The sequence below is a fragment of the Sarcophilus harrisii genome, chromosome 1 (assembly GCF_902635505.1).
Source record: "Sarcophilus harrisii chromosome 1, mSarHar1.11, whole genome shotgun sequence".
NCBI lineage: Eukaryota > Metazoa > Chordata > Mammalia > Dasyuromorphia > Dasyuridae > Sarcophilus > Sarcophilus harrisii.
In genome coordinates, this window is record NC_045426.1 from 637,405,062 (window position 1) to 637,417,834 (window position 12,773).

Sequence of the window (12,773 nt, forward strand, 5' to 3'; positions counted from 1 at the left end):
TTTTGAAACATATGCCAGCAAAACAAAAGCTCTGACAAATTCTGCCATTCTGGAAAGATTTATCACCAGTAGGCTGGGCATTTGCTAATGAATTCTTTGGCTACGACAACTCATAAGACAAAAAAAAATTTAAACAAAAATTTTTCATGCCTGATTAAACTCATTTTTACTTTTGTGTCTGAGGATGGCAGAGTACTAAAAAGGGGTTCAGGGGCTCCAAGAATCATACACTCTTTAGATTTTCTGTAAACTCTAGTGACATCCTTATTAAGTGATAAAAGAAAGGATATGCTCCCAGAGGAACTGAATTATATCAGTTTTAATATAAACAAAATCAAAGGAAAGAAGGAAGCTGAAACTACGTGTAATATTGAATGGCTTATTGGTGATTAAAGGAATTGGTATTATTGTGCAACTTAGAAGCAAAACATACAAACAAACAAACAAAAAAAAAAAAACCATCACTCCTGGTTTCTCTGGTACTCCTGTATTGCAACATCTCCTGGTAGGTATTTACCAAATGAAAATTATTGTATTAGGCAACAACATCTGTTGCAAAAGATAAAGAGATGGAGAATATCTGTGAAGAACTCAATAATATCCTTCACATTAAGAAAACATACTTTGATGTGCAATGATTTCAATTCAAAAGAAAGAATAGGTAAAGGTATTGGGAAATATATTAGAAATGATGAAACACGAATTAGAAATTTTGGAGGATAAACTTGAAGGCTGCTGATATTTCATTAATGTTTTCTTGAGAGAAGAACTGAAAAGAATTAAGCACTTATCATGAAAAAAAAAATTGATGAAACTTTAACAGCTAGGAAACAATTCATTTTTGATATGGGAATTACTCCTGAATTAAGTGTCAAAGAACAGTCAAATCACAAAGAACAAAACAAGAACATCTCTAGCAGAAAGAATAAAAATAAGAAAAAATACATTACATTCAATTAAAGCAATTCCATCATGACCTATTTATATACTTTGGTCACTTATCAACTGGAGAATGGCTTGTATTCTTATAAAATTAACTCAGTTCTCTACATGATTTGAGAATCATATCAAAGGCATCTGCTGTAAACATCATTTCTCAGTTTTCTGCTTAATTATATTGCATTGGTTTTGTTTGTACAAAAATCTTTTAATTTTATGTAACCAAAATTATCTCTTTTGCATTTTGTAATGCTCTCTATCTCTTGCTTGGTCATAAATTCTTCCCCTCCCCACACATCTGACAGGTAGACTATTCTTTGCTCTTTCAATCTGATTATGGTGTTACCTTTTATGTCTAGATTATGCACCCATTTTGGTGTGCATATTGACCTTATATTTTGGTGTGAGGTGTGGTGTATGTCTCATTGTGTCATACTGTTTTCCAGTTTTTCAAGCAGTTTTTGTCAAATTGTGAATTCTTATCCAGAAGTTGGGGTCTTTGAGTTTGTCAAACACTAACACTGTGATCACATAATGACCTATTTAAACAAGGTACATATGACAAAAAAATGGTATGAATGGAAGAAGTGGCTTAGACAAAGAGTACAATAATTTTATACCGAAGTTTAACTGGTATATATCAACTGAAATACAAAGTACCTAAAAACAACCTTAGTTAGGAAACATTTTGACTTACTTGCCAAGTAAAAAGATACAGCAGCCAGGAAAAGACCAGTTTAGAATATAAACTCATTTTGAAACAAATCTGTAAGATTTAGTGGAGGACAATGGAAGATTATGAATAGTATCACCTTGAAAACAGAAAGAGCTGGTAGAAGATAAAATTGTTTTAAAGAAAGTATGGATAATGTCCCAACTAAACAACATAAGCCTGAGGTCATTCATGGTTGAAAATGGAAGGGAAACAATAAATGGAAGCAAAATAGAAAAAAAAGTCTGCAATTATTTTTAAAATAAACTTTTTATCATAAAGGACAATGGGGCTACTGTACTTGGACTGCAACATTATAGACCCGGATGTGCTTATAGGGAATGTGAAAATAGTTCAGAGAAGAAAGATGAGAAAACAACTTAAACTTAAACAAATATACAGTAGATACAACTTGTACTAAAGGGACTAAAATAGTAAAGGCATTGAGGGATAAATTTATGAGATATTTGAAAGTGGTAAATTATTTTAGTAATGGGGGGAGGGGAACCCTGAGACCTTATTAAAGACTAATTAAACAAAAAGTAACCAAGAGAATATATGAAAGATATAATGATAGAAAGAACTGGTAGAAAGCTTGTGTATCCCACTGGTATCTTCACTGTGTTAGAAGAAAGATTCCAACACAATGAAATAAGTCTTCTTTGAGCAGCTAAGTGACATCATGGATAAAGCATTGGTCCTGCAGTCAGAAAGGCCTGGGTTCAAATCCTGCCTCAGATATTTACTAGCTTTAGGCAAGTCAACATCTGTTTGACTTAGCTCTGTCAGCTACAAAATATGGGGGACTTAAAAAATGCTTGTTTTATTTCTCTGGATATAGACAAAAGTATCATAGGACGATCAGGCAGGGATGGGTTGTGGTCTATAGCATTAGAGAGACCACTCAGCACATCCCTGAGACTCTAAATTCATTGTAGCTTTGTGAGGATAAGCTGAAAATTAGGTCCAGAGAAGCAGTTTCTCTTGTTGGATTCTCTATCTCTTGAAGGACGAAATTATCATGAATCCAAAGCAAGAAAGTACCCACTACTCTGTTTTTGGCAGAAAGAACTCTAGCAGATGTCCAAATAAGTGAAGCTCCCCATAACTAGGATATTACGCCTCTCTGTCAGACTTGAGATGTTTCCCAAATTCTCTATCTACTTCCTCTTTTTGTCCATGTGGTCATTTGTGTTCTCCAGAGACAATATCACATCTGTTTCTTCCTCCACAGATCTTCATCCAAATGTTCTCAGAACAACAAAATTTAAGAGCTGGAAGGAATAACAGCAACCAATTCAAACTGAAAAAGTATCATCTTCCCCTTTGATCCAACAGTGTCTCCACTGGGTCTGGATCTCAAAGGGATCAATAAAAAAGGGGAAAGGACCCACATGTCCAAAAATGTTTGTGGCAACCCTTTTTGTAGTGGCCAGAAACTGGAAACTGAGTGGCTGCCCATCAGCTGGAGAATGGCTGGATAAGTTATGGTATATGAATGTAATGGAATATTATTGTTCTATAAGAAATGACCAACAGGATGATTTCAAGAGGCTTGGAGAGACTTACATGAACTGATGCTGAGTGAAATGAGCAGAAACAGGAGATCATTATACACAGAAACAACAAGACTATACAATGATCAATTCTGATTGATATGTTCTCTTCAACAGTGATTCAGGCCTGTTCTAATAGATTTAAGAAGGAGATAGTCAAATGCATCCAGAAAGAGGCTGAATGTGTGTTTTCACCTTTTTTGTGGTTGTTTGCTTGTATAATCTTACTCATTTTTTTTCCTTTTTGATTTGATTTTTTTTGCAACAAGGTAATTGTGGAGATATGTATAAAAGAACTATAATCTTAAAAATCTATTATATATATAAAATATAATAATATTATATTAATTTATATTAATTATAATAATTAATATATTACATATATAATTATAATAATTATTAATATATAATTATTAATTGTTTATGTTATATATTAATAATAATTAATATAATAATGTGTTAATTAATATTATATTTATATATATATATATATATATATATATATAATCTCCTGAGGTTTACAAAGAGAAGCATGACAGATAGAGCACCAGGCCTGGAGTCAGGAAGACCCGAGTTCAAATCCAGCTCCAGATGCTTCCTGGCTGTATGACTCTGGCAAGTGACTTTACCGCTCTCTAAGTTTCCTTACCTGTAACCTGTGTATCATAATAGCTTCTCTCTCTCAAGGTTCTTATAAGGATCAACTATCTGTCCAGCACTTAGCCCAGTGCCCGGTGTACAGCTGTGTTTGTCCCTCCTCCTCAATGCCGCCACAATGCTGGGGTCAGGCACAGCATGACTATCTGTGGCTGCTCAGACAAACCACGCTCCGGAAGCCCTACCACTGGCACAAACAATGCATGTGGACACGGAGAAGAGGTGTCCCTGAGTCTGCCATCCTCCATCCTCCTGAGCTCCCGCCACTCTGCTTTGCCCAGTTCTTGGAGGTGAATCCACCTGCCGAGTGGTCTTGTGCCAATGCGTGCTATGTCTCCCCATCCATACTGAAGGTCTTCAGAGAGACCGTGGATGTCCTTCACCCCTCCTTCTGGCCCCCATGGCAGGGCTTGCCTCGTTGCGTCCTCTGCCTTTTGTGTAAATGTACACTTGGCACTGGGGCTACACCCAACCCATGGGAACTGCCCTCTGCAGCAGGGTCCGGCAGTTAGCTCGAGAAAGGAGCTCAGTGTCCGGGACCTCATCCTGCCTGCTCCCCTTCAGAAGCTTCCTGAGACAATTCAGACAGAAGCCGTCCAATTTCACAGACATACAACAATGAGGTCGGCACTGGCTGTGAGACCTTCCATGGGGAGGAAAGTCTACGACCTCTTCTCTCCCACAGATTCCTATGGAGCACCCCCCCAATACTGAGCCAGCTCTGGCAGTGTGTGTGTCAATCTCATTGTCACTGTGGACGTCTCTGGAAAGTGAATTGCCAAGATAAGTGAACTTATCTGTAGCGTTAGAAATTTCTGTGTTTGCTATGGTTCCACATGTGTATGGTATGATGCTGACAGGTGGAAAACCTTTGTTTTCTTGACAAGTAAAAACACTGATAAGATTGTATTGGATATGGTGAAAATCAATAAGAATAAATGTAAAGTCTTGCACTTGGATTAAAAAAATCAAACTGAGAGCTACAGTATGGGGAAAATTGTGATTAGACGGAAGATTCAGATTTGCTTGTCTGAAAAAAATGTTGGGCCTTTAGTGGATTAAAATTTCAGGCCAAAATTAGCTCAAGAAACAGCAAATTTTTTCCCCTAAAATCAAGCCTAAAAATCTGAGAAATATCCAACCACCACTTTGTATCTGTCCTCCAGGATCAAAGAAAACAAGACCTTTTTTTTCATATTAGAGCACAGCTATCATATCTAGCATAGGTTTTATCTTCTCAAGGTCAGAAAGACACATTTCTTTCAATTGCTCCTCATAGAACATTCTTAGGGCCTTTTCCATCCTACTCAGACATTCTTTAGCTAATCAATGGTCCCAAAATATGATAGAAAGAACTCAGATGGGGTTGAATGTGAGCACAGTTCTAATGGTCTATCATCTTAGTCATGGAAGCCATGCTTTTCAATGCAGCCCAAGATCACATTAGGTCAAGTGACTACTCTTGATATTCCTGATACAGTGCCTAACATATAATAGGCACTTAATTAATATTTATTAAATTGAATTGAATGAAATTTCATCCACTAAAATCCCAAGTTTTTTTCAGATAAGCAATTCTGAAGCTTCTGTCTACTCACAACTTTCCCCATATTATATCTGTGAGGTTGATTTTTTTAATCCAAATGTAAAAGTTGCCATTCATCCTTATGGAATTTCACCTTATCCTATACAACTTCATCAATGTTTTTGCTTGTTAAGATCTTTTTGGCCTCTGGCTGTCATCCAGTGATCTGTTAATCTGAAGCTTCCTAGATTTCCTCATAAGAGCATCTCCTTAGCATGTAAAGTTACTCCATTCCCAAAATCATTACTCAATCAAGTATCCATTGAACCAAATTTCAGTGATTATGTGTGAGATCAAATGTTCCTCCTTAAATTCTCTACTTTATTTACTTTCTTTGTTACCTATACTTCATACATATGCATAAAGAGATCTTTGACTATTGATTTTTTGACTAGTTCTTTTTTAAAATTTTAACTTCTATAAATTTTTTAATGTAGCTCATGCTATTTTTCTTCTTATTGTATAACTATTTTTTATGGTCTCTAACTTGGTGTTTGTGCAAGCATGAGCACACACACACACAGAATTTTTTTCTTATCTCTACTTTTTTTGTTTAAAGCTCTTAATTTTATTATATTTGTTAGAGATGGAGAAAATATTTTTCAAAATCCTTGTTAGGAATACTCCATAGCTTGCCAAGAGTTTACCATTCCTAGATTTTTAGCCATGGTTTAAAAACCCAAATCTCATTCTCAGCCATAATTTTTTAAACTTTTGGCTGTTTGTTCCCCAAACTGCCTTTTTCTTCCCTAGCACTGGGAAAAATAGTCTAATGCCAATAAACTCATAATCCTATGTTTAAATGTGTTACTTCATCAGTCAGTTACCTGATGTATGATCTTGGGCAAAGAACTGCCTTGGGACTCAGTTCTTTCATTTGTAAAAATAGGATATTAACATGGACATGTATTACCTCCCAGAGACATTGGGAAGAAAGCACTATGCAAACTATAATGTGCTTTTATACACCAGTAGTGAGATAATTCTTCAGTATCTCATTTTCTTTACCAGTAGGATAAAAGTGAATATATAACTATGTATAGATAACTACTTCAGTATATACTAACTCTTTGCTGTCATTCTCTTTCTCTCTCTCTGTCTCTTCATATACAAAAAATATAGATATATCTACAACTACATATGCATACATACACATACATGTAAAGGACATGTAATGAGAAAGCAAGAGGACATAATAGATGGAGCACCTGAATGCCTTACTGCTATCTATGAGGTTTTAAGAGCAGGTAGTAAGAGGAAGGATTATAATTTGTTATGAAGATCTTTCTATGGCAGAAGTAAACTCAAATAAAGCCTGTGCCCAATAAGGCCTGGAGGGGCCACCATCTGTATGCTTACACACACACACACACACACACACACACACACACACACACACACACTGTAATATTCAGTCTTTTCAGATACTGATTTGCCCAAGATCACACAATGTCTCAAGTCACATTAGAATTCGGGTCTTCCTGACAACAAGCTCAGCACTATCTACTGGGACAGACAAGTAAAAGAAATACAATAATAACAACTTGAAGGAGAAAGAGGAGGAAGCTCCCTGCTAATGAAACCTTTAAAGGAGTCTAGTGTCCAAACATTTCTTAGTCACCTATAACCGCAATGGCCCACTCTGGTGCTATGGAGAAGACAAAGATGGCTCCTCCTCTCCTGTTGCCAGATCATAATGTCATCTGCCTCTGTTCCCAGAACGAAACCCGTTGACATTCAGATTTCATGTCTCACATCTTTGTTATAACTCAGATTTTTAAAAAATCCAAATTTAACTAACATGGAGTAGGTACTGCTGCCTAATCTTCAATCTATAGGAGTGCTAGCTAATGGTCTCTTTGACTTATGGTATCTCTTTCCCCAAAAACAAAACAAACAGAGCCCCATCCTACTGCATTATTATATGCACCCACAAAAGACTTCATCCTCAAAAGATATCTCAAATTCAGCAGAACTTCATGATATTTTGGTGAGCAAAATACTCAGGGCTTATTTGCAATTATGAGAAAAATTGAGGTACTTAAGCTACTCAATAAGCCAGTGACAGAGACAGGACTAGAACCCAGGTGTCCTGGGACAAGGACCTGTGGTCCCCAGGGTGGGGGCATCGCCCCTGCACTTACTCAGAAGAGGAATGCATCTGGCTCACCTCTTTCTGCTGAATGGTTTCCTCCTGATGCCTGAGGGTATCCAGGTCCTCATCAGTAATCTCTGGGAGCAGGGTCTGATCCTGATTCTGCCACAAACTGTCACCCCCATTAAAGATCTTCTCGTCGCTCAGGTCTGCAAAGGTGGTCCGGGGACTCTGCTGCTGCTGCTGCAGGGAAGGGAGGAAAGGGATCAGAGCGACAGTTTGGGATCTTCCACAAACATTTACTGATTTGCAGCTTGGAGGAATAAAGGAAAAGACCAGTTGGATCATGGATCGTGGACCAAAATGATTTTTGAAGAGAATATAGACTATCAATGTTGGAAAAGTCTTAAAACACAGACCTCAAAGCATAGAAGAGGCTTAACACATAGACTATGAAAAATGGAATGTCAACAATGGAAGGAACTTAGAACAGAATGTCTGAGCTGGAGGCAACTTTGTAATCAAAAACTCAGAACTTTGGCTGGGCCAAAGCTGACTAGAACATAGAACACAAAATATCAGAGCTAAATGGTATTTAAAACATTGTAAATGATAGAGCTATGAGAAATCCCTGAATAAAGAAAACAGAAAGTCAACTGGAAGGAGTCTTACAATATAGGAGTGCTGGAAGAGACTTAAGCAAATGGAAAAGAGGTCAGACCTGGAAGGGAATCTATTTTCTAGATCTAGATCTTAGAAGGATTTTAGAACATGGCATAAAATATTAGGATTGGAAAGGATCTTAGAACAGAATGTCAAAACTGTAAGAGAATTTTTAACCAAGAACATAAATTGTCAGAACTAGAAGTGCATTAAACACAGGCTATCCTGTCTGCTGAGGTTTAGAACACAGGACTTGTAAAATCAGTGCTGGATGGCACTTTAGAACACAGACTGTTGAAGGCTGGAAGGAGTCTTGGAACAAAGAATGCAAAATATCAAGAGTTAGTGGAAGTCTCAGGATAACATCATGATGACCGTCATGACAACATCATTATAGCTGACATTTCTCTAGTCATTTTAGGTTAAGAAAAAGTACTTTTCTCCCAATCACCCTTTGAGATAAGTCAGGTGTGGGTTATTCTTATCATTTTAGAGATGGGAAAGCAAAGTTCACCATTCGTTCAAAACACATTCAGAGATTTTGTGACTTTTCAAGGTCACACAGATAGCATCAGAGCTCACTTATGTGGTTTAGTCATTCAGTCATCTAGGACTATTTGTGACCCTGAATGGGGATTTTTGGCAAAATTTCTGGAGTAGTGTGCCATTTCCTTCTCCAGGAGATCAGGCAAACATAAGATAAATGACTGCCCAGGGTCACACTGTGGTGAACTACTTTCTAGAGCCCTCAAATTGAGGTGATTAAAATATCTTGCTTTCTAGAGCCCCCAATCTGGGGTGACAATACATACCGTGCGTTCTAAAGCCCCCACACCAGGGTGATTAAAATATCTTGCTTTTTAGAGCCCCCAAGCTGGAGTGATTAAAATATACCTTCTTAGTGGAGAAGTGATGAGGTGGGACTCCCAAGAATAGTGAGAAAATGGAGTCCATTTATTTCAAGGGCTTTCCCCTTTTTATAATGTAATAAAAACAATATGAGCACGCAGGACCACATAAACAACTTGCTATTGGTAGTTTGCCACCTGGTTTCACTCTTCCACCTGCTATCACTCTGCTTCAATCTCAACACAGGTTGTCACCACCCTCTGACTTCTCAGGAAGGCCGAGAGCCCTGAGGGGAGGTGGGAGCGGAACCAGACACTGTTAGCAGGTCCCTCTGAACTGAAAGGTCTTATACCTTACCCAGAGTTTCCCCACTATGACCCTCTACATCACACTGCTAGTGCATGTATGAGGATGAATTTGAACTCAGATCTTCCTGACTCTGGTGCAGCTAGCAATGGATAGAGCCCGACCTGGAGTCAGGGAGACTATCTTCCTGAGTTCAAATCCAGCCTCAGACACATATTACCTGTGTAACCCTGGCCAAGTCACTTAGTTCTACTTGCCTCCGTTTCCTCATCTGTAAAATGAGCTAGAGGAAAGAATAATTGAAAGCCACTGCAGTACGTTTGCCAAGAAAACCACAAAAAGTATCAAGAATAGAAGGACATACTGAATAACAACTAAACAACAACAACTCCCTGACTCCGGGCCCAGGACTCTATCCAGGTCAGACAGGGCAGAGCCCTGAAACCCACTAATCTGACCCAGCTCATCGAATTATAAAACTGAAAAAGACCTTTCTTAATAGCAAGGCTATCAGTTCTAGAATGATATAGTAAATGGCAGAACTGGATAGAACCTTAGAATTTATCTAAAACAACCCTTTAATTCTACAGATGGGGAGACTGAGGCTTAGTTAGATAGGGAAAAGGAACTTGCTAAGGCTATCACAGGAAATTTCCAGCGGAGTCAAGGTTCTATATCCAATCAGAAGTCCCTTGATTTTTAGTTCAAATCTTTTTTTCCCTTATTATATTTCACCTAAAAAAAAAACATGTTATTGTTACCAAGAAGAGGAGATGTAACCTGGACTTAGCTAGAATTTCAGTGTGACTTATTATCCTCTTGCTGTATTATTTAAGCACCACTCCAATCAATCAATCACTCAACAATTATGATGTGCTAGTCCCTATCCTAAACCCTGGGGATACAAGTACAAAGAATAAAATAATTACCATTCACAAGGAGTTTATGTTCTAATGAGGGAGACAATAAGTACATAAAAATAAATGCAGCATAAAGGTAATAAATAACACCCAAAGTAATTCAATACAAGGTAGTTTGAGAGTAAGGGCACTTGAAATCAGGCTGAGGGTTGGGGATCAGGAAAGGCTTAATGAAGAATATGGTACCTGACCTTCATCTGAGAGGAGGAAAGGCACTGTGTGAGGCAGAGGCAATGGAGGGGTACATTCCAGCCATGGCGGGCAGCAAGCAGAGGCACGTAGGAGGATATGGAGTAGCATTAGGGAGAGCAAGGGCAGTTTGGCAAGGTCCCAGATTGGGGAAGGAGTAATAGCCAAGGAAGCTAAAAAGGTGGGTTGGAGGCCAGGTGGCAGGGGGTAGGGATTTAGAAGCTAAACCTCTACTACCAGGGCACACAGGGAACCTTTTCCCTGCTTCATTACCCCTGCCAAGATCAGTCACTGATCCTCATCCTCTATCCTTGGACCATCCCTCCCCTTTCTCACTCATACATACCCCCAGGTGTGAAAAATCCATGTTCCTATGAGTCCTGTAGCCAGGTACCTACTGGGAAATCCATCATTTAGGTTTAGCTCTGTGATGAGATACTGAATTATAGTGACCTATTCGTTTAGGTCCAGATCTTTTCACCTTGGCTGATGGGAGTGGAGCCCTGAGTTCTAGTCTTGAGCTCCCTTAAAAACGTACTTAAACTTGTCTCTTGTCTTCTCTGCATCTCAGTTTCTGCCAAAGAGAGAAAATAACCCCTCCTTTGCTTAAGAAAAGTTCAGCTGTGTCCTATTTGTGTGATCCTGAACAAATCACCTGCTCTCTCCTGTACTCCATTTCCTTTGTAAAATGAAGTGGCTGGGCTTGGTGGTCCTTAAGGTCTTATCCAGCTCTAATATTGTATGTCCTGTGTAACAAGTCTGGAGTCTGGAGTCATAGGCTGGTGCCCCGGCTCTCAGGAGGCAGCTAGATGCCTCAGTTCAGTGGTTCTCAAAGTATGGTCTAGAGAATCTTGGAGATTTCTGAAACCCTTTTAGAGGGTCTACAAATTCAAAACTAGTTTTTATTTGCAATATGGTAAATGTCTATAAATATAATCCAGATAAACAAAAACGCTTTGGAGAGATCCTCAATAATTTTTAATAGGATAAAGATACTGAAAACAAAAGTTTGAGAACCACTGCCTCAGTTGGTAGAGTTCTGGGCTCGGAGTCAGAGAAAGCACCAAGTTCCTACAGGTGCCAATGATCTGGTTAGCCAGCTTTGCTGTGGGGATGCACTGGCACTGGAGGAGACAGAGGATGGATAACCAAGCTCTGGAGGGGGAAGCCAGTACCCAAGGCCAAGCAAGCTACTGAAGGGTCAGGTTTCTCTTCCACCCAGAGAATGCCTTCAGCAAACAGGAACAGATAGCGCTGAACCCTCTGGGTCTCCCCACCAACAAAGCCCTCACTTGACCCTTTCATCCCCTTACATCAATGTCGAGATGACATGCCTTGTCATTCCCCCTTCGGGCTGTGACAGTCAAACCTGAGAAAAGCTCTTCCACACTTGTTGCCTCCATTTTCTCATCTTTTCTCTCTCCTGCATTTGAAGTTCTTTCCAGTTATAAGAATCTATGAATCTATGAACCTTAAGACATCATAAAATTGGGAGTTATCATTATTATTATTACTTCAATTGAGCCAAAGTAAAAATAATAGCTCCCATTTCTATAGTACTTTATTACTTGTACAATCGGGCTTCTGACCCTAACACTTGACTGAAACTGCTCTTTTCAAGGTTAATCTCTTAATTATGAAATACAATGAGCTTGTCTTGGTTCTTATTCTATTTTGACTTCTCTGCTCTGACAGCTACCTTCTTCTCCTGGATGTCTCTACCTGAACATGTTCAAAAAGGCTCCTCCAAAACCTGCTCTTCCTTTATATTTCCCCCTTTCTGTTGCAGGCACTACCTTGGTTCACAACATGGAGATCCTTCTTGCCTCCTCTTTCCTACCCCCTCATGCCTTTGTCAAGGCCTATGAAATCTATACTTGCAGCTCTCACATCAATTTCCCTCTTTATACGCATAAAGCTTCTTATACTAATATAAACTACAATTAACTCTCATCTGGATTATTGCAAAAACCTACTTACTAGTTTCTCTGTCTCTGCTCCAGGAGATTCTAATCTGGGGTCCACAGACTGCAAAGGGATCCACAGATAGATTTTAGGGAGTCCATGAAATTAGGGAAAAAATACATCTCTCTCCACTAACTTCTAATGGAAGTCCTGCATTTCCTTTAATTATTTAAAAACGTAATAAAAAAACTCCCTTTGAGAAAGGGGTTACTAAGACTTAACTAAACTGCCAAAAGGGATCATAACACAGAAAAGGTTAGGAGTCCCTGCTCTCCTCTCTCCAATCCATCCTCCTCAGAGCTGCTAAATATTCCTAAAAGACAGAGCTGACCATGTA

At 38.7% G+C, this 12,773-nt stretch overlaps 1 protein-coding gene across 1 annotated transcript in view; it reads right to left on the minus strand.

The window, feature by feature from the left end:
- The window catches only part of TSNARE1 (t-SNARE domain containing 1), a gene marked incomplete at its 5' end in the record, with an annotated part of 260,056 nt that overhangs the window by 66,094 nt on the left and 181,189 nt on the right, over positions 1–12,773 (minus strand). Inside the window, 1 exon segment of the mRNA XM_031947287.1 lies at positions 7,620–7,787. Coding sequence (XP_031803147.1) covers positions 7,620–7,787 — 168 coding nt within the window.